At 39.5% G+C, this 27493-nt stretch overlaps 1 protein-coding gene across 1 annotated transcript in view; it reads right to left on the bottom strand.

The window, feature by feature from the left end:
* Nucleotides 1–10: 10 nt before the first annotated feature.
* The window catches only part of LOC137186362 (lipoma HMGIC fusion partner-like), a 46408-nt gene continuing 18925 nt past the window's right edge, over nt 11–27493 (bottom strand). Inside the window, exons 3-4 of the mRNA XM_067595236.1 lie at nt 5390–5488; nt 11–821 (exon numbers count right to left, since the gene is read on the bottom strand). Of these exons, the coding sequence (XP_067451337.1) occupies nt 703–821; nt 5390–5488 (218 nt within the window). The 3' untranslated portion in view covers nt 11–702. The remainder of the gene's footprint in view (nt 822–5389; nt 5489–27493) is intronic.

Here is a 27493-nt window from a genome sequence, read left to right as displayed (position 1 = left end):
TACTCTTGAATGCAGAATTTCAATAAACATTTATTTACAAAACGAAAATAATGACAAAGAATAATTTGAAGAGTAAATACAAAACATGTGCTAATATGATAAAACACATTATCATACACATCTTATATCTTATGAATGTGTTAAATAAACTATGCTTAGATTTTTTTGGAATCTGAAAAGGCTGAGTTGAGGAAGCAGGCAGCCAGTGTTGGATTGCTTTACGTTATAGGGATTATTGCATTTCAGTTTGTGTTTAAGGCAAGGATGAGACATGAGGAGGAGACAGAAACACTTCACATGACAATGAAGCAATATTACTTTTGTCTTCGTCACAGGGCACACTATCACATAAACATCAATGACCAAAGAAGAGGAAGACAAAAAAAAAAAAGAATACTCTTTTCATTAAAGAAATAGTCATGTAACAATTTTACAAACAGGATTGGTCCATACATTTTTCATTTAAGAACAGCTTTTAAGAGAAGAACTTGTTTTCAAAGCCATGTGTGTGTGCTGTGTTATGAAACAGTCCCTGCAGTTGTCAGATGAGTAGTGTCCCATGATGTGCAGAGCACCATAATGACTTGATGTCTTTGGTGCCTGATGTGCTGTACTGGTGAGTCCACAGAGTCAGAGTCCTCTCCCTTTTGTCGTCCCGCTCGAGGTCTCTACCTGTCCCCCGTCTCTCTGATGCTTCCTTCTTCAGTACGGGTACTGCTTCTGCTTCTTGCCTGCAAAACAGGACAGACAGGTGCACAGCAGCATGGCAGCCGCCGCCCCTGCCCCTGTACAGTAATACGCCCAGCCGATCTGGCAGGAACCTGCGGAGGAAAGCAGAAGATTCAGGACGGTATCTTTTCACCCTTTGGTTTATCTGTCTGTCTGTCAGCAGGATATTTCCATAAACCCATCAATGGATTTATTCTTTTGTCAGAGTGAGCAGAGGCTTGCATTGTTTACTCTGGATTTATGCAGCACCTTTAGGAAACTTATAAATCTTCACAAGAGCTCCCGTCTAAAACTGTTGAATTAAATTTAAAAAATGCAACAGCATACATTAAAATATTTAAGTGACTGCAAACATTTACATTTTAACAATTAGTAGAATCAAGAACATTTATTCAAATAAGTACAATTTGAGATACTTTACTTGAGTATTTCCATTATATGTAATTTGATCCTTCCACTTCGCTACAATTCAAAGGGAAATATTGTCTTTTTTACTCTGCTGCATTTATTTGACAGGTGTATTACTAGTTACTTTGCAGAACTTTGTTTTCTCTTTGTTCATATCCCATTAAAAATCTCACACCTGAAAACTCCATTGCACTCTTGTGACTCTTGTGAGGGGGCCTGACCTCCAGACTGGGAGGCACTGGACTAAACTACCAATAGTAACTGTACCTATAGTAGTTGAAACTAGCTCCACTTCTACCAACTACAACAGTAAAAAGCTTCTTAAACATTGATATTGATGCATCAGTATTAACAGTTTAATAATGTAATCTACAATTAACAGAACTTTTACTTGTAATGGATTATTATGGAGTTGGTACTTTTACTCCAGTAAAGGATCTGAGTACTTCTTCCACCACTGGTTTGGTTCTTTGGTTTGATGTCCATTTACTTTATATATTATGTTAGAACTACTGCTTTTATGTTTGTGCTCATAAGTTTAATATGTAATATCTCTACTTCTATTGACCAGTAATTACATTATGCCCAAACCAAATGAGTACAAAACTCTAATTGGACCACGGTGTATGAATGAATGAATGAATGATGACTTGGGTGTGGAATTTTCAATTCAATTCAATTCAATTTTATTTATATAGAGTCAAATCACAACAAAGGTCATCTCAGGGCACTTTTCACATGGAGCAGGTCTAGACCATACTCTTTAATTTACAGAGAGAGAGAGACCCAACAATGCTTCCATGAGCAAGCACTTGGCGACAGCGGTAAGGAAAAACTCCCCTTTAACGGGAAGAAACCTCAAGTAGAACCTGGCTCTAGGTGGGCGGCCATCTGCTTTTACCAGTTGGGTTGAGTTGGCTAGTGTTAGACAATTTTTTTGGACAATAGAAAGTGCTTACTTGTTTTCAAAATTTTAAGAGTATATTTCCAGCATTTGAAAATCATTCTGTCCTTAACAGCAAGTTTGAGAAACAGTCAGCATTGGCAGATGTCTTCTAGTGGTATTGTGTACTGAGCAGGGTGGAATGTATAGTCCTGACTGTGAAGGTGACAGAGAGCAACTGATAACAGCACTGTAATGTCAATTGCTGTTCATGTAAACACATATAAAATCAGTTTGTCTGTATGTTAAGAATACTGCATTACACCTCTAAATTCATCCCACATTAACATGTTAGTGTTACAAACCGAGAATGTCGCCAACTGTGACATTTTTGTCCAAGCCACTACATTTCCCTTCCTCTTGTGAAAAAGAGCTGTTGAAACAAATGCAAATGCTCTGAGCACAGTTGCAGACAGCTTGGTATGTGGCAAATGTTCTCTCACAAGACAGCATTTTGGAAAGCACACTGGAGACAAAAGATGCTGAAACTGAGCCAAAAGCTGAAAGCAAACACAAATTAAAACAAAGTGCCTCCTTAAGACATATCTTTTATAATCCTCTGAGGAAATGATGTGCATTATTAAACAAGGATATGACCTACATCTGATTCTAAATTTGGAAAGCGTTCGATGACCATCCAGACTTCTCATTATAAGCTTCACATTTTAAGATAATATCTGATTGAATATAGTTATCTAATTACCAGCTGAGAGGGAGGAGGAGGTGGCTCATTAACAAATCATCATCATCAGCTGTCTTCTCACTGTGGAAACTTGATTCAACAGCCAAAATTGAAAATACTTACATCTCTGAGTCTCATTTTCTGTCGACATCATACTTAATGAAAATTAGCTTCCCCTTTTTTTCAAGTGTGGCTGTAGTTTGGGGGAAATTTTCATTTTGAATGACTTGGATTGTTATGATTACTTTTTTACTCATTTTCATTGTAGATTAAATTTAAGAATAATAATTTTCACAACTTTTTAATACTAAAAATACACAAATTTAATGTGTCACGCAGCTACATTAAAAGTTATCTGCCCTGTAATAAAATACTGTTTGCTATCATTGTGATTAATGAATCAGTCTGAGAAAGCGAGATTCTAATTCCTCACTGTGGCGAAAGCATCATTTGTGTGAAATCCACAGTTCTTGTGGGAGAAAATCACAGTCTCGTCATGGCGCTAACAAGAATGAGGTGAAACTGAAATAACTTGCTACGTTGAAGATAACAAGGAAATATAATATGCCTGTGGCACTGAACAGCACACTGACGCAAACACACTTGTTAACGATATATGTACTAAGAACCTGTTATTTCTAAAGGGAAAGCAGAGACTGAAAATTTAATTATTCCTGATGACATACTTGGAAATTTCAGTATTCAGTGTGTTTCAAAATGGTTTGAAATGAAAAGATTTAGATCTGACTAAATCATACAGAGATAGTTTAGATGCTGCTAGAGCAATTGTATCTATCTGCTGACATATTGGCAGCTATAATCTGTATCAATCCATACAATTCAACTACTGAAAATTATATCTGGACCAATACTGGATTTTTGGGGTATTATATATGATATTTATATTTGAGAGATTTAAAATTACGATAATGATATATCAGTCAATAGTTGTTTTTTTTAAACAAACAATTCTGATATGTTTCCCTTAGATTTGATTTTTTTAAAGAATTGACCAAGATACGTACTAAAAGGGATATTTTACATATGTAAGTGTTTCTATCAAACCCAGTTTGTCATTTTTTTACTGCAATTTCTTGTTACTTATCAGCTGACATCTACAATATACCTGCAATAAGCTAATATCTGTCAATATATGGGCCCGGTCAATTTATTGGTCTAGATCTACTGAAAATAAATACACAGCATCATCACCTGGCTGTAAGCGAGATGATGATGGAACTAATGAAGTGTTATTTTTGCCCTGGTAGTGATGGGTTCTGACAATTGGTGATGTTGGTTAATTGGTCAGTCAGTGTTTCCATCCATCTTCCTGCCACTTTGTTTCTGGTGCCAACAGTGTGATTCATAGCAAGGAGTCTCAAAAACTAACGGCTGGATTTCCAAGAAATTGGCTGTATATGTATGAATTATGTATGAATTGAATGCTGTTGGTGGACCCCACTGACCTTTTCCTCTATCAGACCAACATTTCCACATGTACACAAGAAATATCAAACTCTAATGAGCAGATTGTCCCAATATTCACAGACTACATTCACGCCTCCAAAAGAATGAGAACTTTTGTTTCGACCACTGCATGAGTTTATGCCAGTGGTCACAATGACAACAACACTACACTTTTGAACATAAAATATTTCATTGTAAATCAATTTCACATAAAGTTTGAAGATGAACCGGGTTGATTTTTAAGGACCGAGTCATGGCCTTTCCTTTAACACCACTCTCAAATATTTATTGTATGTTTTTAACCCCAGTAGCGGTAAGGCTCTTTGTTTCATTCAACTTTTTTTGTATTGTGAGGTGTAATTAACATCACAGCCTCCCTTTGCTTGGCCGGTAATAGCTGTAATCCACTTCACTGAACACATGATATATCTGCATATCTAAATGTGTAATAAAGAAAGCAGACAAAAAGAAATTAGCATAAACTCTGGACATAGATGTAAATTGAAAGAGAGAGCAAATCTGGGTGTACCCACAGTCACCTGATTACATAAAATTTTACCTTTGACGTTTAAATAAATCGTTGCAATCACACAAAATGGATTTCTCCATATGGTTCAGAGGCTTGTTATTAATATTAATTTAAATTCTCAAAAAATCTTCTACATTATGTAAAAAAACATTTTTTTGATTAGCATCAAATAAAAGAGCTGCTGCAGGATGAATAGCTTATCCACCTGCGTTATGTCTGATACAGTAGCATATTACTGTCTGTGAGATAGTCCTGATAATGCCATTTGAATACAGAGCCGAAAACGAGCTCCTGCTTATTCTCAGCACACATTTACAGCTATAAAACACTTCAGATATTGAACTGAGGGTTCTTTTAAATTTTGTGTGTCCCTGGTATATGAAAGTACTTGAGAGTTGTGTCTGCATGACTTCTAAAAAAAGGCAGAATGTCAAGGGCCATATATAAAAATCTGTTCTCCCTTTCCATCTTTTTCATAGATTTATCTGTTCTGGGAGCGAGAACATTCAGCGAACACAAGATAAATTTATGCAGTCAAGGTTGAAGCATCAGTGTGTAATTTAGGAGTCGTGCACAGGCTGTAGGTGTGTGTGTGTGTGTGCGTGATGGAGCTTCCTGGTGGACGCCTTACCTAGTTGAAACTGGTCTGAGCTGTTGTTGCAGGTCTGTTGTACTTCCTCACTGTCCCATCCCAGTGGATAGAGTGCACAACCTGATCCTATGAGCAGACCTGAGAACGAAAGAGAGAGAGTCAGTCAGTGATGATGGAGTGGGAGTTAATTCAAAGATCTCTGGGTGTTAAAAAACATAAATCACAAAACACATCTGGAGGCTAACAAAACATCATCTGTGAAGGGAAAACTGGGAAAGGACAAACTCACACCATCATGGTATTCACTCAGCACCTTGAGGAAGGTCTCCAATGTTTTTGTGAGACCTCGCCTCAGTGGGTTTCCATAATTTAAAAATCTTTTCAGTAATGAGGAAGAAAAATGCAAAGCGGTGAGTTTTTATTTTTTTTGCCATCTAGCAAGGTGAAATGTATTGAAACTCAGGTTCTGTGTGGATTCTCTATCATTCTTTGCTTTATGTTTTAATTAAAACCACCAAAAAGACAATGAGCTGTTGCTCTCCAATAGAGTGATGTACGTGACCTCACCTCCATCAATTTTTTTTTTTTACCTTATCAAGTGTTTCCAGCAGATACTAGTGGAGAGGCAGCCCTGACCTGTTCCAGCAGTTTTACCTCTGAACAAGCCTCACATCCTTTTGTAAAATGACACGGATCGTGATTTTAACATTTCGTCACGTTTTTGCTCCAACAAAACAAAGCACTCCTCTGCCAGTAGCTCATATAACTGCTGCAAATGAACAACGAACATATGCAAATAGCTTGGCAATTTCTCACAGAGGCTACGGTGAAAAAAACAAGCATTTTTTGGTACGCAATAATTACTGTAAAACTCTGGAAAATCCTTGAGGGACTGCTTTATGTCAGTGATTAAAGAGACTTATGACTGCGCTTAAAGCTGCACACAGAGACAAGAGTAAAATCTAGTCAAGGCCATTACATTAAGGATTAATATCCTCAATATTTGCCTGCAGCCAGGTCTTGACAAGTTATTCCCTGGATGCCAAGGCCTGTCTCTTGAAATTACCCTGTGGGGGCCCCCAGTAGGTGGCTCCGCCATCACATTAGCTTAATCCCCTCCGATGTGTCTGCTTTGCTATCAGTTTTGGGATGTGAGGATGGCAGCAGAGGAAGGGAAGGCAAGAAAGCTCTGCCTTCCAACCTGATTACCCCTGCCATCCAGGACTGCCTTATTACATCTAGGCCAGATAACAACCAGGAATTAATCCACATACTCATGCAGATGGGGTAGACAAACCAGCTAACATCTGAGGTGGAGTAGGAAAAGTGAAAAAGACATCTGTGTTTTCCCCTGCTGCAGCCAGAAGGACATTGAACATCACTGCCTCCATTCTGGAGGAAAATAGATTGGCTGATTATGGCACCTGTGATAGAAAATCAATTCAGTGAAACTCTGGCATGATGAGAATGAAGGGATATAAAACGGCTCTGACCAAGTCTATGTCATTACAGCTCAGGATCAGAGGGGATCCAGGGATTTCCATACGTAACAACTCAGCCGTTTCTTCTTCAGACCTTTAAGAGAACTTCAGACAAGTTTCTTCTTCAGACCTAAAATTACAACCTTTAGCTGAGCAGTACAGCAAAAGTAACACAGGAGCATTTGATGTAAATCACCGTACAAGCAGCCACCTGATGAACATTAAAAAATGACGATTCTACAAGGTACAGGAAAGCATTTAGGCACAAGTGCCCGTGCACGCAGTCATTTAAATATTCTCAGTTATATAATATTATTGAATGTGTTTTGATTCAAATTTGTAACAGTAAAGACTGTAAAGCATGCCAGCATGATAATGTATTCATGATTAATATTTAACATAATCAAAAATTCTCTTTCAAGTGTTGTGTAATGCAGAGAGATACAGCAGCATGTAATCAAATCGAATTTCCTTGCAGCACAAGGGAGGGGAGAAAAAAAGAAAAGCAGAGCAGAATATGGCTTTGTTTGCCAAAGACATTGCTATTCTATCCAGCAAATTGATGAAATCAAGATTTACGGGGATTCTCAATCATTCTTTGATTAACACATTTGTTAAAATGATCAAAATCATAGAGAGCTGCTGCAGTAACAGGCACCTCAGAGAGATGAATGGGGAAAGAAAGACTTCAGCGCATAGTTTCCACATCAGGTCAGATGATGATGATGACAGTGAACACTGAGAATCACTCTATAAGACTAAAGACAGGAGGGAAATTATTGCTACAACAAAGATGAGAGCTCAGTTCCATTGTGTAACCAGAGAAAAATCAAAGGTTTCTGGATAAGCAGTCAGTGGTTTCTGTTGTTTTAGGGGATAAACTCACTCAGCCTGCAACGCTGCAGTGGGTGAAATCAATGTTAAGGCAGATGCTGCAAAACACAAATCTCTGTGGGAACAGATGAATAAAAATACAAACATATTGCCAAGGTGTAATTCAATTCTGTATCATCTGTGGTTCAATGTCTCTCTTTTGGCTGTTATTTATTTAATGTATTTATTTGTTTCCCGGGATAGTTAATTCTATCAAATCCCATCCTCCACACTCACTATGTGGGTTATTGAGAACCAGAGGTAGGGAGCCCGGTGACTGGGATGTGGGAGAAAGATTACCAAGAATCACAAACGTTCTTTCACATAATGTTTATGAGCTAGGCTGCTTGACAGAAGTGTGGACTTGTGAGAGGCAACTACCTCAGGCTCTGATTCTCCATGCGTGCTGTTGTAGACAGATACTTCCTGTCCTTCTTATTTGCTAAGCTGACACTGTTGCGCCCCAATCTGCACAAAAACAGTCAGGGATTTATGTCATTTAGTATGTGGTTGTCAGCTGCAACTGTGTTCCTCAACCTTTTTGGCTTTTGACATCTGAAACTGAAGCAATGGCTTTTCTTGACCTCCCATTACACACTGTATATGAAGACTGGTGAACAAGTATAGTTTTTACAGTATAAAACAGTATGTATTTTTCCATAAATCATTTTGTGTTTCCCTTAAATTTCTTGATCTAAATTTGGTGTCCTCAACCCCAGGTTGAGAACCACCAGACTAGCAGATTCGCTACAATCACGAGCACTAAACCTCATGCTCAACATGTGCCTCGCACCGAAACAACAGAATAGGTCTATTTCCACTGACTCCCAAAACAACACATGAGCATTTTCAGCATCCTCTATAGGACAGATGGCATTTTCAGAGTACCCCATAGGAGCGTAAAGTTAATATGCCACTTTCCAAAACCGTTACAAATCACAGTTAAAAAATATGTTTTATGTTGTGACAACGCTTTGGTTAAAAGGTGCAATATGACATTCAGCCCCACTAGATGTTGTACTAGAGCAACAGCATCTCAGACTAAAACAAATGCACACGTTGTTTACTCAATAAAGTTGGGGGAAAAAAAGAAAGCGGCGTCTGAACACACAGCTCACAAAACTCATATTAAGCTTGAATTAGGCAGTGTTGTTTAAATATAGATAAAGATTCTGTTACTGCATTGCCTATTTGAGAAACTTTGTGACTCGGCCGCCATGTTGAAGACAGATGCGGTGAGGACAGGGAGGGACTCACATGGACTAGCATGCACTAGCATGCACTAGCATGCACTAGCATACACTAGTATACACTAGCATACACGCGCGGCTGAACCAAAGCCAAAACAAAGGAGAGAGAAGCTCGGATAACAACACACACAAAGGAAGTGTGATTTCATTCTCTGCTCAGGTCGCCATACTCCACTATATCTTTACATAGCAAATAATTGTTATCTATTGGGGCTGAATGTCGTATATTGCACCTTTAACACTAGAACCACCACGGGGGTAAATTTTACCTGTGTTGGTTTTTCAATTGTACATTAGTATGTTTTAATAAAATATTCACGTCTGCCAGTCTTTGATTTTTCTTAAAACAATACTGTCTAACACCCCCTGTTGTTAAAAATAGTGAAGATGCACCCAGATTAAAAACACAGGCATTTACACCTATAATCACCACCACCACTGGTAAAATTTACCCGTACATGACATGCATTCATTTCCATGGGGTTTATGTTTAAACATTCGAAGTTGCGAGGCAACAGCATTTGTTGGAGTGCTGACAACTACTTCAAGTTATAATTAAATTATAAAAAGAGCAGAGGAGAATGACCTGCAAAAACACCTTTTCTGAGTGCCTGAAGTGCAGGAAAGCTGTCTGTTGAAAATGCTCATTCAAGGTGCTGAATGTCTGCTCAAATTGTGTTTGAGGGACAAGTATAATCAGATGTGTTCAAATGAAGATGATGTCTCCTACTCACAAACATTCATTGTGTGTCAAACTCATTTTTAGTTAATTAATTATTCATTCATTTTTGTTTTTTGATTAAAGCATTATAGAACATTGAAAGCATTTCACTGCATGAAAACAGGATAATGCATTTAGATATTTGAAATAATAATAAAATACACCCAAACTTTTACAAAGCATTTTTTCCATGTTCTTTGAAAATAATTCAAAACCTTTGAAAAAAAAAATCCCACATCTTTATAAAACCTTCAGTTAAACAGGACTCACTTAACTTTGAAGTGATAAGGTCCTTTGTGAATTTCGTCCCTGTCCCACATCCACAGACAGGTTCTCTTCTCTCTCAGACAACATGATGGACTTCAACAACACTCATTTTTTTCTGTGAGCAGATGGCCGTCTCATGATGAAATTGTTGCAGGACTCCACTAAACTGCCATGAGGATAGTTGGTGGAAGTCACCAGAAGGCTGTTACAGCAGCTATACGCGGTAACCACGATATATTACGTTTTAGAACAGACGGACAGCAAAGATCATAAATATGAGAAATCTGCCACCAGCAGCCACCACAGACAAAGTGTGCCTTCCGCCGAGGTTATTAAGGATCAAAATAACCAGTTTCTCTTTAGCAGCATCCACCATGCCTTCAGATCTTAGGGATGGGAGGATAAAAATTTTTATATCGGGATAAAAACACTCAAGATATATTTAATCGTGATGAACTTCCATTATCGAGATAATCATGAACATCCTTATATGAATGACTTGACTAGCTGACTAACGGACAGTCCTATTGATTTCCTAATTTATTTTGAATTGTCATTTGCCACAAGGGGGAGCCCACATCTTTCCAGCCATGGCTGAAGGCTCGGATTGTGGATGCTTGGATATCAGGTTGATAGATTCTTTTTATTAATGGATTTTTTTTTTTTCTCTCATTGTGATTACCTGCTGGCTGTTGGCGAGAGTCTGTCCTTGTTTGTTTTTCATTAAAAAGGATGTTCACAAAAAAAAGATATGTGTCATACGATGCAATAAAAATATTTGTTTCTTAACAAAATGTAAGGTAAAGTGATAATATCGCAATTATTTTGGTCAGGATAATGGTCACGTGAAATTTTTCTTATCGTCCCTGGCCGTTCACGTCAAACCTAAAGATGCCCTCAGCTTTCTGGCAGATTAGGAGAGGTTCAGGTGCTGTTCTATCAACACAGGCCTGAGAGGTTTGTTTGTTTGTTTGTTTACCTTGCTGCTTTTTGCCGAAAACCGCCGTTTATAAAAAAAAAAAACCTTAGCCCATTTCAGTCTTGTTTCAGTTGCCATGGCAGCCAGCTGATGCCTGACAGTCTTCTCTGGCGAAGGAGGTGAAAATGAAGAGGAAAAGGTCAGAGAGAGCGCAAAGAGCAGAAATCTAAGAGGCCAGACAACTTGTTCACAGATTGAGTTTCAATTGATCTCCATGCCATCATTATCAGAATAACTATCTCAGACCTCATGGCTTCTCTGAAAGCCTATTCTATGAACTGAGAGAGACTTCAGTTAAATGGACCTCACCGAATACAATCAGACCCACATATCAGTGTTCAATCCATAAAAGCTCCTCTAATATAGTGATCTCTCTTCTGCCTATCCTTGCCTCAGATTTCATCATTGTATTTGAGCTCACTTTTGAAATCACATTTTCAGTGTTTTAAAAAGCACACAGAGAAGTGCTTTATTCCATCAGAGCTGCGCTATTGTTCCTCATCCTTTTTCAGTCAACGCTTTTTACCTGAATGAGAAACTGCCCCCTTTTCATATCCCCTCACATTCTCTGATTTAGGGAGTGCTGATGTCTTTTGTCAAACCTTCCTGCTCTCTGTCAAGAACCAAGGAATTTCTTTACCCTCCTTCATACCCCTAGACAATACCATTCAAGGTTATCATTCAAAAGGCCAAAGAGGACAGGGAGAAAAGGCTGCCGCTAAGCTGGAAAGAATTTTGGTGGCCAGGGAATTGGAGTGGGGATGTGCCTCAATGGGCCCGTTTAATGTAGGGCATTCCCTTTTGGGCTCCGAGGATCATCCAGAAGACGGAGGGAAATGTTAGAGCAACCACACCTGGGAAGGCAAGCCTGTGCAGTGCCAAAATAATATCCAATTAAATATTCTTTGGTCTTTTTCTGTAGTCAAATCTATATTTCCTTAAGATGGTTGAACTATGCAGCCAATAGATAATTCCTGCTCTTTCATATGTTAAGGCAATTTTTCAGCAAAGTGTCAATGTCATGGAGAAAGAGAGAATAAAGCAGACTGCTAGGATCAATAAATGAATTACTCAATAAAATCTCGACAGCACTTTTCTGCTTTCACTTTTAGGAAAAAATGTACTTTTATGATTTGACACTAAATGAGAGGTTAAAATAAATATTTTCTGCATGGTTGCCAGTTGTGCTCAATTTTACAAAATGTCACATATGGTTCAACACATTCAGTCACATTAAATTTAGCAAAAAAATAGATTCTCCTTTAGTGGAAGTGAAATTATATCACTATGTTTTGGTGGGCTACACTCATTTTCATTCTCTCTCGGTTTACTTATCTGAGCTTAATCAGATAAGTAAACCTGACGCTTCCTTCTTAATCAGAGGAAGCGCCAGGTTCTGAGTCTCCCAGTGTCACTTTATCCCTAATAGCCCATGTGACTGATCTGTCAACTGCATGTTGAGACATGTTTTATTCTTCACCAGAAACACTAGGCACAAATCAACATGTATACCTCGCACACACCCACTTTTCTTATAATGTTTTGATTCTCTGTGTCATTCAAGTCGGATCAACACAGGCATTTTCAGAAGGGCTTACTCCTGTGTGAGCATTTTTGCTGGCGAAGCTGGTGTTTTTATGCGAGGGAGACGGGGATCTAGAGATTCGGTTGAAACCTTAGATTGTGGAGCAGTGAGAGATGGAGGATGAGGGGGATGCAGAGAAAGGAGGGATTTAAAAAGAGTATGTGAAGTATGTGTGATATGTGATGTGCACAGCGAAGCATATAAATACTTTCTGCTGCCATTCGAGCGTTATTTAGCCAAAACTCATCGGTTCATACTCATATACAATGATATATCAAGCTAATTAGGTAGAAATCTCTGATATCTTCTTTCTTATTAACATTATTTTGCCAAACAGTTACTGTTGTGTTTTTTCTGCACCTCCCAGAGTTCTCTTCACCCATCCGGTTGGACCAGGGGTGTGTTCATTGTGAAGATAATTTTCTGGTTGAAAGATATGTTTCCACCCAATGTTTTGCAAAATATCTACCGTTTGATGGGTGTCTGCATAGAGGATCTTCCAGTCTACAGTCTTTTATTGAGTCAGTTTTATGTCTTTCTATCACAGGGATGGACTCTGTGATAGACAAGCTCTACACAAGGCTCAGACTATTCATTCAAAGTGTGACCATCCTCTCCATGACAAATTTCTCCCTCTTCCCTCTGGTATTTGCTACTGCCAGCCCACGAAAAGGTCAACCGCTTTCAAACACTCTTTTATACCATCAGCCATCAAATGACTCATTGTTATACAGTGTTCAATGTGAGGTTTGCATACTTATACTTTTATGTCATCCTGAAAAAACAGACCGCTGCTTTCATGTGTTTTGTCTTTCACTTGCTGTTTTGTCTTGTCGCATTGCTCATCTTGTTTTATCTGCCGCTGCTTTTAACTGCTTTATCAGTTGCCCTCTGAGATTAATTAGTAATAAACTGAAATGACCCATAGTTCAACCACAGTACAAAAATCAACACACCATGGAGTAGTGTTGTGGTCCATTAAGTTCACATTTTTGTGGTCCCTGTCATGTCTTAACTTCAGTTTAAGGGTGTTTTCAAACCTATACTTTGTTTTCTCAGGTCTGAATCAGTGGATGAGTCGGTAAACTTGGTGCATTTCTCCCTTGGTTCAGTTTCTTTTCACACAGAGAAAAATCCAAGTGAACCAAAATGATCACTACAAGTCACGTGAGAATGTTCACTCCGCTCATTGGTCAGTGTCTGGGGCAGGAGCAAGAACATAAACACACGAAGAAGGTCCTGAAGAAGGTCCTCTGGACAAATACAACATTCTTCATTGCTCTAGTCCGCATCCCAGCATGCAAAGCAAACCTGGCTGCGGGAGCCATTTAGCTCAAACTGCCAGAATACGCCTAGTAGCTGGGATCGAGGTTGGATCACATTTCCACCACAAACAAAACACTCCAGAGTTTGTTTGGAACTGAGACTGAGACTAAATCCTTAGCGGGTCTACGGTTTGTTGTTTGTTATTTTGGTCCACACCTGAATACAATTGCTGTGTTCAAATCTGCCCAAATGTATCCCACCAAGGAGGAAAACAAACCAGAGTCAAATTCAACCAGACTAAACAGCTGGTCTGAAAACACCGTCAGATGACTTGGTGTATGTTTTTGCTATGTCAAGTTTAGGCTATGTTGGCAAAACTTCAAACTGTATTAAAGATCCCCTCCAGACATGTATTGAGACATATAAAAACACTCTGCTTGGAACAATAATGCGTGTCTGATACGGTTTTTCCACAAAAATTGTACAATCACCTCGTTAAAATCCTTAAAATGACATCTACTCCTCCCTCATTAAAAATTCCAGAATCTATGAATATGCAAATATATTTCATTTCAAAAGTTGAACTACTGGAAACAACATGTCTCCTACTTCATTGTAAAGTAAATTCCTGGTGTATGTGCACTGGAGGGTTCAAGTTTCCGTATCACACTTGTATAAATTGAATCTTGGAGCAGAATTGGCTTCAAAAATTAGTTGTAGAGTCACAAATCATGCTTCTAGGCCCGCCCCTTACACTTAGATTTTCAATGAGCACTGAGAAACTTTCCACTTTCAGCAGATGAATATGAAAAGAGGCCCTCCAGTGTCAAACTCTACACATACATCATTCAGCACAGTGAAGCTCAAACATCCAACTGTAGGAACAAGAAGAAATACATATTTTTCAGTGGAGGGAGACTTTAAAGATTTCACCGAAAGTGAAACATGGGGTAAAGCAGCCATCATCACTGATCCTGCTTTTATTGCCATTGGTCTTTGGCGTGCCTTGGAGAAAGCTTCCTGGAACTAACTAGCTCAGGAGGTGATGTCCGGTTATTTTCAGGCAATGCTAACAGTAATATTGATTGTTATCGGTCATGCAAATGTGAATGCAAAAAAGGTGTATACCAAAGGGTTAGGGATGGTCCACAGAGCAATTAAGCATGCAGCAGAGCCAACTACAAAACAGATGTGATGTGATGTGCTGAATGCTGTTTTGAATCAACCTCCGTGTTAAACACAATGGAAATACAAAGAAGAACTCAACGCCAAGTCCAATACGTTCAGGTTGTGCAATGTGTGAGTGGTTTTTAAGTTGAGAGACTACTTTAAACTACGCTATGGGTTTTGAGTGCATGTTCCCACAGAACATGCCAAAAAATAAGCCTGATTCGATGTACAGTAAGTGCTGGTTGGTTGGCTTGTGTGACGCCGCCACTCTCCTGCAGCACAGTCTCATTTTGTTCTATATCCACCCATCAGTCCCCACTATTGGCCCTGAGCGGAAAGAGCAGCTTGTGTTATATTGATCTGTTTCAGTGCTTTTGCTACAGGCATTCTGTCAAGAGCCGGTCTTATCTAATCACACCATTCATTTGTCACACAGTTTCCGACTACAACCGGTAATTAATAAACACACCAATTACAAGAGCAAAATGAACTTCTGGTTCATTAAGCAGTGGGCAGGAACAGCATCAGGTCTACAGCTCAAGAGCACGACGAGTGCAAAAAAAAATGAGCACAAGCTGAAACTGGAGTGTGCTAAATACGTAGCAAATAACTTTCAAAAGAGAACATCTTCAAGATGTGTGGGGAGAATGAGCTTTTCACACGAGGGCGCAGATATTTTCTGTATGTCTCACTCTTTCCAGCTACAAACCCACGCCTCTCTGCGACCTCAACCATGTCTGCTCTGATCTCATATTGCAAATTGGACATTCTTCCCCCTCCTTTCAGTAAGAAGAGAAGTCAAATAAGAGGCAGAAAAAAAAAAACAAGGGAAAGAATACAGCGACCCCCTAAGAGAAATTCCTCTGCTGGCTTTTCCAAAGTGTTGCACATTTACATTTCCCTCGTAAATGTACTCACTCCTGTGCTAAAAGTGTTGGAATCTAAAGCATGAAGAATATTACACACACAATGGTATGCTAGGATCTGGGAAAAATCTGCCATGCCAAGTTAATTACCTGACTGCTGCCATGCTGTGCTGGTGTTCATTTGCTGCCTTGGTTTTTTCACTGAAGTCAGAGAGAAGATTAGCTTTTGATATATCTCGCAATGTTTTAATCATGTATTATCACTAGCCAAGTTTCCATCCAAATGCAGTGAAAATTTTAATCACATTTCCAGAAAATCAGTAATAGAAAATACGGATGAATGTGCACTTCCATCCACTACTGTTATAAGAGCGAGATGATGTAATTAAAATGTCAATTAAACCTCTAACGATGTGCAAAACTTGGTGGAGATATGGCATTCAAAAAAATCAGAGGGGGGGGTGTTTGTGAAACATTTTTATTCATGAAAATAAGTCAGAACCACAGTGTTCCTGTGTAGACTATGAAGCATATTAGGCTATTCCTTGCAGCTGTTACAGTAACATTTATAAAATAATTATGAACTTTAATAAAACAATTATGAAACTTGAACATGACCACTGCATTTGCAAGAATATTTTAATCCTTTTTTATTTTTAATTTCATTCATCAAGTAGCGCAATATTTTCCCTATCAGGGATATGCTGTAACGTTCATGCCTTGTCCTCTCCTCATATGGACACATTGGATGATGTGATCATATACAACAAAACAAAAGGTTAAATGCTAATTCACCGTGCTAGAATTAAATCCCCCCGACACTCCTTTCAGTACTGTGGATAGCGCCACTTGGCCAGACGTGCCAATACACTTAATGTCATTCTTGCAAGTCACTGTTTAATTCAGCTCTATGTGCAGCATGCAGCAAACTTCAATAGTGAATAGAATATAGTCACAACATGCAATAGCACAACATGCTGTCATTATAAAAATAAATAGGCTACAGTAGATGCCTACTTGTCAGACTAAGAAAACAGTCTGCTTTGATTACAGCCTACTGTCCTCTTTTTATGCTTTCCTGTGGAGGGGTCATCTGCGGTGTGTTGTCCCTCTTTTACCCACATCTCTGCAAATCCCTGAGCAGGGACGGAAGCAACCCCCGGTCCATTTACTGTGTCATCACATAGCCTAGATGCTGTGTCATCTCTACTGTCACGCGAGCGCTGACAGTGAAAGTCCATTTCTGATTTTATTGTTGTTTGTACTAATGACTGTTCTCGTGTTGCAGCAATTAATTTAGATGTTTTTTAAATAGCCTATTTTTGTTTTAGATATTTTATACGGTCTATGTGTGAAACAACGTAAATCACTATGAGGAGGATACATTTTTGTCCCCACCAGCAATAAAAATAACTCAGCAGAGGCAGCGATATATAGACCAGAGGGGGGGAAATCCCCACCATCCCCTCCAGCAAATCACACCCTGATGGCATTAATGTTTGTTTTATGTGTTAAAGTAAGGAACATTAGTTTAGATTTTAGTTTTAGTTTATTACATTCATTTGTTAGGGACCATGTGAAAAAACATTAATCTCAAACAAGGAGAAGAGATTAATGTTTACAGTCTCCCCATCGGTTCACACAGATCTGATGTTTTCATCTGCCAGCATTTTTTTTTGTCTTTTCAGTGGAAAAGCTTGATTGATGTTAAGTCACATGCTTCATGTACATGATGATTTATTCACAAAGTTTGTTTCCATTGCACTTTGTTGCATTTTCTTCTGTCATTTTTCTTCTTTCAACTTTTAAAAATCAATGATATAAAGAGAATCAAAGATGTCTCCAAAATTGTAAAGTATACAACCACATGTTAAAGAATATTGAACAGTAATGAATATTAGCATCTTCTACAAACTGTAGAAGACTATAGCCTATATGTAACTATCAGCATACTAGTCTGGAATTTCTATTTAAAAATGAGTCAAGCTGAGTGAAGAAGAAAACATGTGAGGAGAACAACAAAGCCAAAGGGTATGGAAATTTTCCTCAGGGTATGATCCACTTTATAGGGTCCTACAAGTGTAGCTCTTCTAACTGGGTCATGTCTGATGTGTTGAGCAGCACCCTCCTCCTATTGACACAGTCTAACAGGAAGGCATGACAGTAGGCCACGTGTCCAAAAGTCAGCATACTGAAAGCGGCGCGTTCCTGCTTTAATTACTCTTTACAATGAGCAGTAAACATGCTAACGCAAGGCCTTCTGGGGAGAAGGAAATCAAAGATACCAGTCTACCCTTCAATATTCATGTTAATAGCATCCACATATGCAATGAATATTTTAGTATCCTCCACACAGACACTGCCAGACATCAAAATGCCTCTCTGACAGTACTGGGGCTCATCATGTGAGTAGCTCCACACCGCAAACACAAAGAGCCTCCTTTCTAAAGACAATGCAACGCTTCAGGGATTGAGGAAAAACTGACTCCCACTGCCAAGTGTACAAAGTACTCCACAGCTTGTATTTTAAGTGCCGACCCACTTGCATTCACGCTGTCTTCTGGGATACACACAGGCTAGCTTATTACCCCTAGGGATTGAGTTAAAGTAGCCTTACCTAACTACCTAAAATCAAATATTCCCTAAACTAAGAGGTCATTTTTGCCCCTAGCATTTCATTGTGTGGGTGTAAGACATGGGGCCTGTAACTAAGCTCTGAGAGTGTGTAGTATAATAACACCAGCAAATAACTTGACTTATAACACATCAGCAGTAGATTCCACTAGTTTTATAAGTAAATACATTTTTATATTGAGAAAATACTAATTAATTCAAGTTTAAATACTAAAATTGTTTATGAGAAGAGTCCACCTGAATGCTGAACTCCTTAATGTGATATTCATGACTTTCAGGAATGGTTCAACATTTTTGGAAATACCCTTATAGATAGGTAGAAGCCAGATATCATTGCCACATCTGTGTAAGCCAGTTAGCTTAGCTTAGCATATAGACTTGAAACAGGGGTAAACAGCAGACCTTGTGATGTCCAAAGGTAACAAAATCCACCTACCAAAATCTGTAAAACCATAACATGTTGTTTTAATGCTCAGTTTTTGTATGGGTTAAACAAACGTGAAACCGTGTTAGTCAGTAAGCTTTAAAGCTGCCGGTCTTTATGCTAAGCTAAGCTAACTGGCTGCAGCTTCTTATTAAGTGTACAGACATGACCGGTGTCAATCTTCTCAACAAATTGCCAAGAAAGCGAATAAAATCTTGATTTTTTCCTGTAAGTGGCATTCTTCACTTCTGTGTGAACTTCTGAGTTCATGAGTTATGACGTACTGTCTGCTGATGTTTTTTTTTAAAAAAATGTTGAAGACCACAGAAGTTTTTTCATTTGTTTTTCCAAATACTTTTGAGATAGATAGATAAAGGTTATACAATGATGCACAAGATGACTCTCCTTTTTCATCACAAGCTGTTGAGCTCCTGACATTTGAGAGCCCTTGAGAAAAAGAAGAATAGCAAAAAGGAGAACACATTATGTAACATGTCAAATAATCTGTGAGCAATACAATAGGGAAATACAATGGGGAGGCAGAGATCAGGTTCTGCGGGACTGTGTGAGCTCTTGACATTTCGTATGATATTGAATTGTTATTATGATCCTACATAATCATATAATATCTGGTTTATCCTGTCCGCTCAAGGATGAAAAGCTATTTCTGCCTCGATGATTCCACAGATTGAAACCAAACAGATGCCAAGAAAAGGCTATCAATTCCATTTCATAGGAATATTTACACATTGCACATTTTTACATTGCCATGCCATCTCTGACAGGCAGTAAAAAGAACTGAGGTAAATTGAAGCAGATGCTATTATGTTGAGATAAATGTTAGTGATGAAACTACAGCATCCCGGTGAAGACTTGTCTTCTTAACAATGCTGTTACAGAGTCCTTTGAACCCATAGGGAAATAAAATAAGATCTAGAATAAACAGCATTTCTTTAAGCTGATCATGTGGGAAAAAGACATGACAGTGACACTTGTTAATTTCATTTTAGTGTTAAAAAATGTCTGTTGTGGTAAAACATGATGAAATATGCGAAGCGCCTGAAGGCTTTCCCAAACCAGTAATTATTCTGGCTAAATGGGATGACTTGGTTCTTGTTTTGACAGGTACATTCATTAAATCATCATCTTGATAAACAGTTTATATTTTACCAGCTAAACCCTGAGGCAAACTAAATAAAAAACATTTAAGTTAAAGAAATAAAACCAGTTGGATGAGAATGAAGACTGACAAATTAAAACCCGAGGGTTGAGCACTAGCAGGTGGGCTGTTATGTTTTTATATTTATATGCATAGTTACAGAGAATCCAGACTACAAAATACAAAATACCCCAAATTATATGAAATAAATCTACGGTTTTTCTTTATTCACTCCTGTATCCATTTAGGAAAGAGTGAAAAACCATGATGTAATGCAGAATGAACAGTGGAGCAGCTATTCAACATATAAGACGAGAACTTTTATAACAGGATGGTGCCCTGGCCAAGTTTTCTTTTTACTATGCTTCAGACAATACAGACCTAACACCTCTACAATACTGCCTCCCACAAACATATGGCTTCAATCAAGCTGCAGGCTTTCATGTCATAAGAGGCAGTGAATCGTATGAATCCACAGATTATAGCAGGGGAGCAAGGACGAATGAAAATCAATAGTTCCCCCGAGTCCTCGCAAAACTGACCCTCACTGAGATGTTTGGCTGAGAAAAAAAAACTGATGCAATAAGATGAGGGAACAATGCTCTTTAAGCACCAGTGGTTTCCTTCAACAGTCAGGGTGGTTGAAGCGGATTTCCACTGTAGAGGGAAAATAACAGATACTGCTCATATTGGGTTACGCTTAATTCACGTAGGAATAACAGCAGTTTGTTTTCACCTCATGTAATTAATCTATTACCGGCTCACCCAAGTGTTTATGTGGAAAACATGCGACAAGAAAATGAAATTCAGTGTGCTGGACCAATGACCTTCCTCCATAGCATCAGCTACTGCCTTCAGTTTTATGACAAAGAGCAACATTTTGCATCAAATAGAAGAGGACACTATTGGATGTTGAAAACAAAGTCAATTTGCAGTGGTGGATTAGTAAGTATTACCCGCGGACCTGTGACTTCCCCAAGATGTGGCAGGTAATTTGCGTTGGAATTTCACAAAAATTACAGCCATGGCAGACTTGCACCAGGATTAAAATCATCAACGATCGTACTCAATTATACAAATCACTTCCTAACCTCAGGTTATATTAGTTCCATGCAAATGGAGCTTTATAAAGTTTCATCAGTATTCATGAACATGAACAACTCTCTTCAGAAGCTTAAAATGAGAGATAAAACTTGGGTCTGCTGCAGTGATGATGAATTAGAGATCAACTCTGTAGGATGAAACCGTGAAACTTTACAGCGAAATTAACCTTGTGTCATTATAGTGCTCAGAGTTGTGAGCCAGAAAAGTTTGCCTCTGTAATGTCATGTGCCCACAAAGGCTCCCATTCACTGTCTTAAGAGAGCAATTTGAGTGCCTGCAGCTCTTAGAGGAACTTGTTCGTGCTCACAAATTAAGACCAAATCAAGATCATAGGTCATGGCATGTGCAAGCTGTTTTTTAAGGGATGAATCTTTTTTCTTTGGTCTTGGTCTTGAATGTTGATTACTGTAGCACTGCCATGGTAGCCTCACAGTGAGTGAACAACCTGCCATGGGCTGTTGAGAATGTACCACTGGATATTTCAGAGCTTGTCAGTCTGATTGATTGAGCCATAAAGAGTTTGTCCGTGGGGCTAACAGGACTTGGATAAAAGATTAGGAGTCTGTTGAGTCTTGATTAATGTTAGAGGATATAACCTCTGGCCAGCGGTGCTGAAAGATTTATATAAACAGGGTCTCGGCGGTGAAATATACACACACTGAATTGGAGAGAATTGGAGGCAGTGAGGATGAAACAACCAACCGGGTATCCCCAGGACACGAGCTAAATCAAAACAGAATTGTCACAACTCCATAATGAGACAAACAAGTGTATTAACCGGGAGATGAAGCAGGACAGCAACACAAGCAACAAAGTCTACTAGAAGATACTGAGGGCAGCAACCCCAATTTCATTTATGCTGTTTTCTAAATCAGAGGGAATGTGATGATGGTTGGGGGACGGGGGAAATTCCTCTGCATATTTATACAGACCTTGTCTGTGTCAAGCCCTGCCCCACCCCCTGGACTTAGGCTGCCTGATTAGTATTCAGTGAATTCATTAAGGCACAATCGCTGGGGTCTGGGAACATGGGAACTCTTGATGGAGGAGAGGTTGGGTTCAGCCCACTGGTTAAGTCCCTACAGAAAAACGTACCATCCCCCAAACCTGAAGGTCACTGTGTCCTTACTCTGGTACTGATCTGATGATCACAGGCAAACAGTGGGTTGGGGGGCTCAGTATTAAGATCTTTATTTGCACATGATGTGTTGTTGCCAGCATGCAAAGATATGTGCTGTCTGTGCCTGAGAAAAAAAGGTATATCTGAGTCTGACTTTTGGCTTGATTGTCCCCAACGGCAATCGCCCGCAATTCATCACCAAGGAGGGAGTGTTGTTGTGCTGCGTTATAATATAGTGTTTCTCCTTGTAAGCTATAAAAAATATAAATGAGATCAGACTTTGTAGCTTGCAGACCATCCATCCCTCAAAAGCTGCACCCCCACCTCCCCGACCATTAAAATCAATGTTGAGATGAATGAACAGCAGAAACCGGGGGGACACCAAGTAGAAAACTCTTCCGGCTCCTGCAATGGCTCATATGTTAGGGAGGTGAGCTTTGGTCTGTCCCGGCAAACCAGTGATGAATCATTCCTCAGGGAAGCACTTGCACACTTCAGCCAGTTTAATAAAAAACACCAAAAAACCTGTCCTGCATGAGAGCTTCACAATAATAAATCACAGGCAAGGAGAAAATATTGCATACAGCTATGGTGCACAAATCCAATTGAGTTTGGCTTAGCACTCTTCTCACTGCTCGACTGTCAATCTTGTGTGTTTCTTCCATCCTGCTGGTATCGCTTTAACTTGCCGTACCAAATACAAATCTATCCGTCGTCACCTCCTACCTCTAAAAAATGTTTTAAAACTAGGAGAGAATAATCAAACACATGCAAAAACACACCCTAGGGTTTAATATCGCAATTCATGCGTCTCTGTTTCGCTTCAAGTGGTCTCTTGATGGCTGAGGAAAGGTCTTTAAGCCCACACTCATTTTGAGGTGTTCGCAGTAAAACTAATTACCAATGAAAAAATTTTTTAAAAAAGAAAATAATATGTAGAGCTGTTCTGGCAGTCCACAGCGTATATCCCAGAGAGAAATCTGTGCCATATCCTGAAGCTTCTTTCTGTTTTCCTCCACCACAATGAGGAAGAAAGACTTTGATCATCCACTGTATCTGACTCACCACGAGGAAAACAGTCAGGGCATACGAGTTCCGTTTTCCACACAAGGGGATCCAGAGCAGAGGAAAATGAGGTGAACAGTCATGAAAAGAAAGCAGAAAACCTCCTGCCAAGATCTGCAACACACTTGACAGGAAACTAAGCTGCTGAAGCAAGTGTCAAACAAATCAAATTGCTAAACCTTTTTCTGACACACTGCGCGGTCTCAGGATTGTCATGGCAAGAGTGGAAATTAAGTTGCCAGAGACAGAGAATGCCAAGGATAGATCACCAACATCAAGAATAACGCTGACTTTGGTGGTAGTGATGAGGTGTGCGTATGTGTGTGCTTGCGAGATATCAGTTCACATCTGAGAATTAATTCAGAAATCCTTGGATACTTGTGATTCCTTTGTCCAATACAGACTTGGAACTCTCTGAACTTTTTTTTTTTTTCTGCACCATGTTCAGTTTTTGTCATGGAGCCAAATCTAAAATAGGCTGCCTCTCAGCAGGGACCAGTGTACTCTGTCTCAAAAGATGCTTTTTTTTTTCTTTTGGAGTTGGAGACACATAAGCATGAATGTGACAGCGTAGGTGAGTCAATAAGTAAAGTACATGCAGGCAGCGCACTTTCATTTAGGGAAGAGGGAGTACTTCAAAGTTCAGCCAACGGGGATAAGGGAGAATACAAAAGAATAAAGAGGAATCTGCTCTGGCTGAAACGCATTTTGAGATGGAGAGAAACTGATACAACAGCAACAATAGCTACAATAAACACTGTGGTGCATTCAAGTTAAGGCCAAAGGAGGAAAAACCTATTTGATGTTAATGAAATGTCAAAATCACACCTTTGCAGTATATTGATCCAATTTGGGTATGTGTGTGTTAGATTAGGTGTTTGAACAGTAAGTATTACAGAATAGCAAAGTGATATGTATTATTTCTCCTCATGAAAAACTGTTTTATTTGACAAAATGTCCACAGAGAAGCGGAGCGTAAGCATGAACTATTAAACAAACTAGAACACATTGACACTAATGCCAGAACAAGTTAAAAATGCAAAGAGAGATGTATGAGATGTGTTTTCAGTGGGAGCAACAAAGAAAAGAGTGTGCTCCCGTGTGTGTGTGTGTGTGTGTGACTAAGATCAGGGGCACGTTGCAAAGGTTCAAGGTACCCATTACTGCTGAGTGTAGCAGCAATGGGATTAGTAATACCCGGAGGGCACAGATGGCACCAGAATCCTTCGAGACGTTCCTGAAAAGGTCACACAAAATACAGGAGAGCCACCCCCACATGCTCACCCACCCATTCACTGCTGCTAACTGATTCCTGAGGCTGGTTTCTTCTCAAGCTTTTAGCCCCTCATCAATCCTCTGAACGCTCCACAATCATTCTTTTCAAGAGTATAACACAGAGCCGAACAGAAGAGAAATGCCTTTCACATGTCAAACGGCAGCAGACCTGACCCGCAATGTCATTGATGCGATCGTGGCAAAGGCTGAATTCAACAGGAAGCTTGTGGCGCCTTAGTGGAAAATAGATTTTATCGGCACTCTTTTGTTTAATGGGATAGGAAGCAAGAGGGGAAAAAAGATGCAGAGTGATGTATTAAAAGACATTAGTCTTTATGGCTGTGCAGAGAACAAATTAATTGCTGTGCACCTGGTAATGTAGTTTGAAGGTCATTTTTGACCCTTTCTCTTCTTATTCTCTCATTCATTCGTCTCTGTCATACTGTATTTCCTCACGGTAGGTCTGCTGTTTTTGCATTGCAGCAAGGAGACTCGCATTCCTCCTCTGTCTTGTTTTGCCATACTGCTGTGTCTGTGTATTTCCTGCCACCATAAGGCAGCATCCTCCCCAGGCGCTGGCTCCTCCACCAACACCATATGGCAAGGCCAACTAGGCAGGCAGCGCTCTGCAAGACTCTCACAGTGTCTCTGTTATCCGTGTTTTCTTTGAGGGATTCGCTGAACCACTTACAGAGGTCCTCGCTACTTTTTGTTGAAAATTTAGATATGAAGAAGAGGGCTGGAAGAGGTAAAATGCAAGGTGGTAAAAAAAGTGATGATCATTAAAAATCTGTTGTTTTTCAGGAGGTAAAAGTTTGCCTTATAGACTATAATGTATCTCCCGAAACCTCATCCTAACTTCATCATACCGCTTGCAAACTCAGAAAACATCCACTGAGAATGAACTCATCCTGACAGCTGGCGAAGCAATCACTGAACTATGGGGAGCAGTTTAGATGATGACATGTCTCAAAACTCTCTCCACTCTGAAACCTGGTGAATAACAACTTAAACTAGGTGCTGTGAATTTAAAATTAAGAGTGATTCTGTGGCTGCATCGCTCATTTCTAACCAATTTTTTGGTGAATGGTACTGGATAATTCATGAGAAAGTTGGCCACTCTGCTGACAACAACTGCTGCCTAATTTTTTTCAGTTTGAAATTAATTTGGAGATCAGATGCAAATGCCAGAAACATCCAAGTGAGTGGTGTGTTCATCCAGTCAGGTGCAGGAAAGGGTTTATAATGATGCATGAGTGATGGAGAGCACCGTCAGTCAACTGTTGGTACAGCGTAGTTGAAATTCTTGCCAGACCACATTGAGCAAAGTGAAATTTGCGGGTTGGCTGTGCAAGCAAACCATTTCATTCCAAAACACAGAAATTACAAGGTGCAGTGCTGCAATATTTTGGTCAGTACATACTGAACTGCGAGTGCTGGACTGAAACTGTTGCTGCACTTCACCTTGGCAACACAACACATAAACCTGTCCATCAGCTCCTCAGCTTAGGAGTCGGGCTGCATAGTGATTGGTTGGAGGGAATAAAAACATCAAGCACTTTAGTTAATATTTTTGCCCTTTTGTGTTTATACAGACAAATAGCTTTTTTCATTATGGCACCAGACGTGTTAGGATGAAATGAGATTCTGGTGGAAAGTGTGAAACCAACTCTGGAGAGAAAGCTGCAAATAGATTTACCCCAGCTCTTCCTGCCAGACAGGCATGTGGAGTGTGTGTTATAATGTGAAAATGAAGCATTCATACCAGAGGATCACACTTCATGTGTGGAGTGTGCTACTTACTCTCAACTGCTGTTATCACTGTATTCTTTTACAGCACAGGCATCATGTTAAAGGGGAGGTAATATAAACTGTTTTGACCAGTTTTGTAATGAAGACCTTCCATTTATGAATCCAAGACACTATACAATTTCATGTTGCAATATTATAATTGATTATCTAATTAATTTAATTTGTCCACATGATGTCCTTGCATAGAGTTCCACCGTTTGAAGGAACATACATTAAAAAAAAAATTATGCAGCAACTGATACTGGTGTCAAGATGAGGAGTGGTAGCGAGTCTGCACCACCCCGACATCTGTGACTGATTACAAGTTGTAATGTGCCAGCGATAAATGTGTGAACACGAGGCGGTGATGAATTTAACAGTGTTCCCCAAGGAGCATGGACCTTTCATTACATGTCTTATTACTGTCTCTCCCTCCTGATGCCTTAATTGATCCTTGCGGGCACACAAAGGAAAACCTCCTCCACCCATCCGAAGATTATGATACCCAATAGCAGGAGAAAAAAAAAAAAAACGACCACAGCAGCTTTCAACCCAACTAGCCCCTTGTTCAACATTTAATTACAGAGTTACAAGGGACCAAATCTCCTGTAATACCGAGTTGTTGCCGGACCATAAAGGTGAATGCGGCGTTTTATCCCGAAAGTTAATTTTCATTGGATACAACTTGTTTTTTCCTTCAGCAGGGAAAACATGAAAATAGGGTCACTGATCTGATTGGCATGTCCTGCTGCCAGGACTTCCACTGCTGTGGTGCGTGCTAAACTGAGTGCCTTCATGGATGAATTCAGAAGAGAAATGCAAAGCATGGAGGAATAGCACTCCTTTCTGCCCACAGAGGTTGACCACGGCATATGCTGCTGCTTATTATTCCATGTGTCTGCCTGTTTTCCATTGTATTTATAGCAGGGGGAACTTGATTTAGATCTGCTCCATCTGGTGATTCGCTGTAGGGATGGGTGCCACATCTTCCGCTCTTCTGTGTGTAATCTCTCCTTCTCTGCTTACTGGCCTTTATTTAAAGAAGATGGTAAGTGAGATAGCAAGGCGTCACTCCTCTCTCTGTCTTTCTCTCTGACACCAGCTGCTGCTGCA

Source organism: Thunnus thynnus, chromosome 7, assembly GCF_963924715.1.
Source record: "Thunnus thynnus chromosome 7, fThuThy2.1, whole genome shotgun sequence".
NCBI lineage: Eukaryota > Metazoa > Chordata > Actinopteri > Scombriformes > Scombridae > Thunnus > Thunnus thynnus.
This window is presented reverse-complemented; position numbering and strand designations above follow the sequence as displayed.